The 8,556-nt window shown below is 39.6% G+C and overlaps 1 protein-coding gene across 1 annotated transcript; it reads right to left on the reverse strand.

Annotated features, from left to right (window-relative positions):
- On the reverse strand, positions 1–8,556 carry LOC125709309 (cytochrome P450 2J1-like). The gene is made up of 9 exons (XM_048977609.1): positions 8,293–8,556; positions 4,679–4,838; positions 3,921–4,070; positions 3,187–3,347; positions 2,553–2,729; positions 1,970–2,111; positions 1,458–1,642; positions 1,194–1,335; positions 1–1,060 (listed from the first exon to the last, which is right to left on the reverse strand). The coding sequence occupies exons 1-9, from the start codon at positions 8,491–8,493 to the stop codon at positions 885–887; spliced, it is 1,494 nt and encodes a 497-aa protein (XP_048833566.1). The 5' UTR covers positions 8,494–8,556; the 3' UTR covers positions 1–884.

The raw sequence follows: 8,556 nt of genomic DNA on the forward strand, positions 1-8,556 counted from the left end.
GTATGTAAAAGAAACAGGAAGAGTGTATTAACTGGAGAATTACATTGTGCAAGGATTTGCATCAGGATCGACCAAAGCCAAAATAATAAACAAAACACCCACAAGTAACTGATGAAAGGAACTTATTTCTAACTGAACCTACCAGAAACAAAAACGACACAACAATTCACCTCCCTTTCTTGACAAGTAAAAGCCGCCCCTCCCAAAAAAAAAAGATCAATCACTACAACATAATACAGAAATACATACAATCGAGTGACCAAAACCAAAGTATCATAATGTAAAAAGACTGTCAAAAAGTCACATGCTACAGAATCACAGCAAAGCTGAGCGCAAAATCACAAGCAAAAGGAGCAAATATGAATGAACAAATTTTTATTCACTGCCTGGTGAAGTAGAGCAGCAGACAATAATTGAACTGGAATTCCGGAGCTCAGCTGAGACATAAGTGAAAAGCAGGACAGAGTTAGAGGATAGAATGGAGTCTGTTGTTGAGGACTGATCTGAAATACAGGCACAAAACACCATCTACTCTCAAACTCAATGCATGACAGAATATATATCCCCCATTTCATTGTGTTGCCATTGTTAAAATTCCACCCGCACTTTATCTGTATCTAAACTTTATCCTTATTTTTTCTTCTATACTGTGCTCCATTTGCCATGTTGCACAAATACTACATCTTCTACTGCACTACAGACTTATTCTTCATTGTGTTGACTCTGGCCATCCACTGTCACCAGGACTCACAAATTCCTTAGACATAAATTTTAATTTGGAAGATTATATACTGTCCAATCCTGTTTACCCCCAGACAAAGACCCCAAGGCAAGACATTCAGCTGGACCAGGGCTCCCAGTTCACCTCTCAAGTGTAGATAGGCTCAGCGTGGGGTAGCACATAGCTTGTAGGGTTTTGGGCAGCGTGTGAATCCCAGTTTGAACTCCAGACTGGGCTCCATCCCAGGGGGTGTAGAGAAGGTGAAGCGCTGGAGAAGGGAGGTGAAGAACAGGAAGAGCTCCATCCGAGCCAGCTGCTCCCCCAGGCACACTCTCTTCCCTGTGGAAAAACATTTTTAAAATTCCAAAAATAATACTTTCATGTATTTACGATGATCCTATTACATGCACCATAGATTTAACGATAAAGAAGCAACTGCAGTAGGAATCATGAGATCTAATGGAAATTGTACCAGCTGAAAAGGGCAGGAAGGCATTTCTACTCCTGAACTTCCCCTCTGCATCCAGGAAATGTCCAGGATTGAAGGTGAAGGGAGTCTCCCATTCAGTCTCATCAAAGAGCACAGAGTCTAATGTCACCATCAGCATCGTTCCCTAAAGCACAGACAAATACCCCTGAAACATTATGAGGATAACCTCAAATGGGAAGAACACGTCAAGGTGTCAGCTTTCCATGAACGACTATTACAAGCTTCACACGGAATTTCATCGCTCACCTTTGGAATTGTGTATCCACCCAGCTTCGTGTCTTTTGTAGCTGAACGTGCATTCACTGGTGTAATGTTGCCCATCCTCTGTATCTCATGGATGACAGCGTCAGTGTACGGAATGTTCAGCCTGTCTGCCATGCTGGGCTGACGTGACCGTCCAACCACACTGTCTATCTCAGCCTGCACCTTCTCTAAAGACAGAATAGGGTACATATAGACAAACCAAGTGAACGCCTCCCCTGAAAAGCATTTAGCACTGCTGCAGTCTTGGGGAACGGAAGGCAATTTCAATTGTTGCTGTTACAGCTGTAATTATTTTTCATATAAGCAGCTACTATTGATCATGGTTATAAGCCTGGACTTAAACACCAGACTTAATTACAATCTGAAAGAAAAAATCAACAATTATTTTTATATTACTTCTTCAGACAACTTATTACAGAGTGGAAACGTGTTCTCTGCAGCGGTTATAGGACTGTTTTATTCTTCCAAAATATGGTTAAGTAAATAAAACTAACCTTGTATGTCTGGATGTTTGATCATGAACAACAAGCCCCAGTACAGAGTCGTAGCTGTGGTCTCACTTCCACCCACGAACAGATCGAGGGTGCAGTAACACAAGTTCTCCTCATTAAAACCGGCATCAACATCATCTTTCCACTGGGAAAAGAAAATGTATTCTGTTGTTATGAGGAAAAAGATACTTGATATAAAACTGGAATGTCTCTATTTGATTTATTGAATTCCATATTATTTCCATCAATCCACCAATTCATTCCATCAATCAATCTAATTAATCTCCAATGAGCAAAAAGAGAAGGTATTTCATCTATTAAATGCATATATCTGCTTATCCATACCAAACACTGCTGATCCAAAACAAAATCACGCAAAAATATGTACTCAATAAATACTGTACATCATTAGCATAGCAGGAGATGAACACACAAACATCTCGTGGAGATGGACGTGCTGCTGGCAGTTGGGGCAGAAACTGTCATACACTCTCACTCACTCTCAGCTACGGAAAAAAGTTAAGTTAGCAGAGTCGCTAATTGTAGTTAGCTCCCCAACAATTTAATTAACTGTCCAGCCCGATACCTTTTCCATCTCCGACAGGAAGCTGTCTATATAGTCTCTAGGAGATGAGGGGTCCCAGTCTTCCTGGTGCTCCTTAACTTTCAGCCGGACAAACGAGACCAGAGTCTTCCAGTGTGACAGTATTTTCTTGTGGGGACCAGGTATTCTCCGCATCAACCGGGGGAACATATTATACACCTAAAACAAACCAAAACAACGAGTCATTTAGGTAATGTGTAGTGAGAGATTGACCTCTCTGGAGGCCTCTTGAGGTATTTTTTGAAGCCAAAAGACAAATACACAATAATTAAACATTATGCAATGTCAATAATCCACTAATCAGTGCCTGGGATAAAAATTTGCCGATCAGGTTGGAGGAAGAAGTGATGTTGTGGGAAAAATTTGAAAATTAGCCAATTGTAGGGTGTGGAGGGTAAACATTGCATTCTTGCAGAGCTGGGGCAGGGCCCCTGTATTACTGGGCGGGGCCCGTGTTATGCTGGGCGTGGCCCCTAATTTTGCAGAGGCCCGAGGCTGTAGCGTAGGATAACCCATGCATCAATCCACCATTGGGAATGGGGCTAGTTTAGTTTAAACAAAAACTATTAAACTTATATACATCACTGAACACTGTAGGTGAGAATCAGTGGCAAACCTTAACCCAAATGCTTCCTTCTAAATAGAAAACTTCATTGATCAGCTTCAGCATAGTTTGGAAGTTGCTGTCACTGTAGTCAAAGCGATCCCCAAACACCAGGCAGCAGATGATGTTGGAGACGGCATTGTTCACGATGAACTGAGGGTCAAATGGTTGGCCTAAGGGAAGGATTTTCATCAAGTTATATGTCCAGTTCTGTGTCAATGAATTTTATTGTATTGCATTTCAGAGTTTTACTGACATAACAAGCTATGGTGATTTTTAAATAAACAAAAGATAATATTGACAACACTTCACTTAAAGATAACCTCTTACTTCTGATGTACAAATTATGAACAAATAATGAACAAATATAGAGGCTACATAAGATGAAAGATGCATCATGATTCATTAATGATGAACAAATATGAGATCAGTATTTAACTTGTGTTATTCGTGACTTGCTCCTTGAGTAGTTCACAAAGGATTGTAGAATCAACAGATATAGTAACAAGTATTGTAACTGCTTCAGATAAAACGTCACGACTCATTAATGATGAATTAACATGAGATCAGGATATAAGACTTAGTTTGTCATTAATTAATGCATAAGTAACAGTATAATACTATATTATTTGTGTCCCGTCAAGTAAAGTGTTACTGGAATATTTATATAGATTATACAAATCTTACTACATCTTACACGACTAGATCACCATGGGACAAACATCCATGTTCATGTAAGTTTGTACCTTGTGTATTGGTTATGACCTCATTCAGGAATGTGCTCTCCACCTGAATGGATGGCTCGAGACTCTTTTTGCCCAGTCCAAAATGCTTCAGGGTTGAGAGAGCAAACCTCCTTTGTTGTTTCCATAGGTAGCCATTGGAGAACACCATACCTAAAACAAACATTTTCTCACTTTGAAGAAGAATCCAGAAATGTGCTCATGTGGGCATACATATGCTCATAAACGATGGTTCAATGATTCAACACTAATGAAATCATTACGTATCTCATGTTGTACAATGTACATTGTGGCAAACTAATGAGAAGAATATCAAAGAGCTACAACAGCGGCAACAAGTATAGCTGGTCCCCATCTTGTGGTGTGGAATGGAAATCCAGATAGCTTGGTTTATAGGGGACTTCTGATACAGCGATAAAGTGAGGTTTACTACAATAAACAGATAATGCTTGTTTTAGAGATGCTTAAGATCATCACAGTGGGTGACTAGCATTATCGCAAGAAATGCTGGACTATCTGCGTCTTAAACTTCAACCACTGGGGTGAGATTTATACCCCCAACACTGAAATGTGAGTAAATGTGATTTAGCTGGACTGGGGTCCCAGAAACCTCACTGTTTGGGTCCTGTGATACGCAACCAGCCGTAATCCTTTACTTTCAGATTAAAGGCTAAGCAACTGAATTTTAGTTCATGGGAACGAAAGTATGACATGCACAGTTCCAACACTTTTTGCTAATTATTATTATTTTTTTTAAATACCGCTGTTTTGCTTAGTGTCTTCAAATATCGGCTGTCCTGGACGATCTACAAAGTTTTCCCCGTGTTGAACTAGGGCTTCTTTCACGAGTTTAAAACTGTTCACAACAACGATGTTTTGTTCCAGACGTAGACTGAAAATGTTTCCATATTGCTTGGCCAACTGGATTTAAAAAAACGAAAATAGAAAAACACAGTCAATGTCAAATGCACAATATATTACTCTTTTGAGCAATAAGAATACATTCATGGGGGTAACTGATAAATACAGGCATGCATGCAGATGTTACTTGGCCTTTCAAAACAATTTTACGTCTTCAGTTGTGGACAAACTTATTCATAGTCTCATTTTTATCTTAAATAACTTCAGGCTATGATCCAGCTTCTGTTGGTCTCTGTCACAGGAACATGGGACTTTGACCCACCTGCTACCATGTGGAACCGTGCAGCACGCGTCTACTGCATATTCATTACATGTTTATTCACAGACGTGAAATACACAAGATTACATTCGAAACAAAAAAATATTACATGAAAAACAGTGATGGCAAGAGAGAGATATAAAACAGCCTCGCAGTGCCCCTTTATCACTGAAATGATGTCAGCAGGTCCTTTTGTGGCAGGGCTGAAATGCAGTGGAAATGGGCTTTTTGGGATTACGTTCATTTTAATGGCAAAGAGGGACTTTGCAATTAATTGCAATTCATCTGATCACTCCTCATAACATTCTTGAGTGTATGCAAATTGCCATCATAAAAACTGAGGCAGCAGACTTTGTGAGAATTAATATTCGTGTCATTCTGAAAACTTTTTGCTACGACTGTAGATGCTTGACTAAAAAACTTGTTTTTTTTTTCTTGTGCAGATCAAGCATTTAAAAGTGTCTTTGAAGTAGCCGCTCCCTACATCACTCCAAATACCATAACAAATGTTCAATATGGAGATAATGAGATTCACCGATTTGCATCGGTCAGTGTTGCCAGGTCCAGGAAAATTCCCCAGCCCATGGTCTGTTTAAAATCCAGCCAACGGAAGCTGAAACTAGCCCAGTGTTTGAATTCTAGTATATTGTACCTCAAAGGGAAAAAAAAACTGTATTTTGCATGCTTATCACGTTCAATTGTAGATTGAACAATAATTTTTTCCCCTTCTCTAAATTGTTGCAGTAGCTGTTGCATATTGAATTGCTTAACATCATATTCTTTTGAATCACATTGTATTGTGTTGAATCAAATCATGTCGAATCGCACTGCTGTGCACAAGGAGTGAATCATATTGTATCTCATTAGTAGTTGCTTCATATGTATCTTTAATGTATCTGATCATTGGCAATGCATCAAGATCTGTATCGCATCGGCCTATCACCACAGAGATGCATGTTCCTAATTCAATATACAGTCTTGCTACAACATGTGATATCACACTGCAGATCTGTGGCAATGCAATTGATACATTAGTACCCAAGACCAATACAACATGGAATCTCATTTGCATTTCGGCGATTTTCAGTTGGAGAAAAAAAGCACTCTGTAAACTGCGACGCAGTATGGTCATAGAATGAGATAATACTGCGTGTAAAACAGCAATCTAAGTGAACGACAGTGTGGAAGTGAAACTTAAAGAAACTCGACACCCCTATAACATCTATGGGAATGAGGGCATGTTGGGATTGCAGTCAGTGTCTCATTTGTGCTGTATGGTGAGCCACAGTTATGAGATAAAGGAAACTGCACCTGGTGTTTCGGTAAATGACCTGACCTTGAATAGCTCTCTAGCTCTCCTGGCTGAGATGGGGAATGCATTATGCTCATATGAATCATATTCATTTAGACTTTTGTTTCACTATGTCCATATACATATGTCAGGGTCAGCTCCTGTTCCACGTCGTGTCCCTTCCCTCGTTTGGCCAGCAGGCGGTGTGGTCATCCTGTCTCCTGTGTTGTCAGTCTTTGTGTTTTCCCCTGCCCCCTGTCAGCCGCATGTCAGTGCATTGAACATGTAGCTGCCTACGATCCCCTCTTTCTTATGTCCGAATCCCGCCTCCTCTGGTTTTATAGATTTTGTTCCCTTGTGTTTCAGTTGTATCAGTTATCTAGTCCCTGTGTTTTTCATTTGTATTCGGTCTTGGTTTCTGCTTTGGATTGTGTTTCTACCCGTCTGTTATTCCTCTCATGTAGATTCTATTTCCTTCTTTCTATTAGTCTTCGTTTTCCCCTCCCAGTTCCCTGTGTTAATTAGTTCCACCTGTCGCCTGCCCTTGTGTGTTTTCCTGATTTCTCGTTGTCTTGCTTCCCTCCCCGACTGGATAATTGTCTGTCTCACTCCTTCTGTCTCGTTACCCAGTTCAGTTTTAATATTTTAGTCCCTCCCTGAGTTCTGTCCCTTAGTGCTTCATTGTTTTGTATGTTTGATTGTTGGAATCCTGCAAAATTACATCACATTAGATGGATGTCCTGCTTACCTGCCCCATTTTTTGTACTTAGTCTTTGTCCCAATTTACTTTCGAACCCTCGTGGTCTTTTTATTTCGTAGTGTTTTCTTGTGTTTTTCTGTTTGTTTAATAAACCCCCATTTGTCCTGAGTCGCCACTGGGTCGTCCGCATCCTCTGTTTCCTGCCTGCACGATGCCTCGCCCTCGTGCCCGAACTACCCAAGTTCATGCCAACATATGTATCACACTCAACTAACCTGTCTCACTATGCTTAGGCTATATGCAAAACAATGTATATGCGTACTGTAGGTGTAACAGTAGCAACAGCAGTTATGCTATAATTACCAATACTTATGCAAAAGGATGTGTAATTTTTCCAATTTATCATAATCATCTTGCATCCCTTTGAAATGTTTATTTACTTTTCCACATTTATTGTACATGGAATACTATATGAACAAAAAGATATGAGTGGAATATATGGTTTTAAGGGAAGAACTTAAGGGCCCTGAATTAAGAACCTTGAAAAGCTAGCAAGACAGATAATGGAAAGAAAGGTGATCATTTAAAAGCATTACATTCAAATTTCATTAAACTTATAATCCGTACAGTAATGGTTGTATTCGTTACCACCAGTCTGAAATTTTGTTTTTTGGCAGAGCGCTTTACATCTAGAAGATCATATTCAAGGAAATATATCACAATTTTATTTATTTTATTTACTTTATTTAGATTATATTAAAGTAGTACATGTTTTTGAAACATAAAAATCATTATATGTGAACGGACAGTCAGCACTGAACTTTAACATACAGTTATGTTACACATAACTTACATAAACATAACTTACAGTAAATGCACATAACTGGTACACAAGTACGCATTCACCTTAAAAAGCAATACCTGCGGCAATCGATTGTCATAACAGTGCAAATGCGTAATTCTTTTATGTGCATTTGTGGTGCTATGACAAGAAATTAATAGGCTTTTTAACCTTTATATGCTAATGTGTACATCATTGCAAGATATAAAGGTTAAAATGCACAATAATTTCTTGTCATAGCAGCGCAAATGCCCATGAAATAAGTACGCATTTGCGCTGTCACAACAATCGATTTCCGCACCTATTGCTTTTGCGGGTGAATGCATCCTTGCATCCCAGTTATATGCATCCCTGATGACTTACCTTGGCTAGCTGAAGGTGGATTTTTGATGCACTGAGGCTAAGTAAATTGCCGGCGAAAGGTAGCGGCCAGGGTCCGGGGGGGAAGTTTTTTGGCCTTTTTTGTCTTATTAGGCTGCTGAGTATTAAAATCACAGCAAGAAACAAAAAAACACTTCTGAGGCCGACCCATTCGAAAAACGAAACCACAGAGGTTGCGGTCATTGCTTATAGGAGCAGCAGGCAAAGGAAAGACTGAAAGGCAAAAGCTTGATGTTGGTCCTGTAA

Source organism: Brienomyrus brachyistius, chromosome 15 (assembly GCF_023856365.1).
Source record: "Brienomyrus brachyistius isolate T26 chromosome 15, BBRACH_0.4, whole genome shotgun sequence".
In the NCBI taxonomy this organism is placed as follows: Eukaryota; Metazoa; Chordata; class Actinopteri; order Osteoglossiformes; family Mormyridae; genus Brienomyrus; species Brienomyrus brachyistius.

Coding starts and splice junctions, on each gene's coding strand:
- LOC125709309 (XM_048977609.1), bottom strand. CDS start 8,493: ATGACCGCAACCTCTGTGGTTTCGTTTTTCGAATGGGTCGGCCTCAGA. Junction 4,071..4,678: donor AGACACTAAGCAAAACAGCG/GTATTTAAAAAA, acceptor TGTTTGTTTTAG/GTATGGTGTTCTCCAATGGC. Junction 1,061..1,193: donor CTTCCTGCCCTTTTCAGCTG/GTACAATTTCCA, acceptor GTTTTTCCACAG/GGAAGAGAGTGTGCCTGGGG.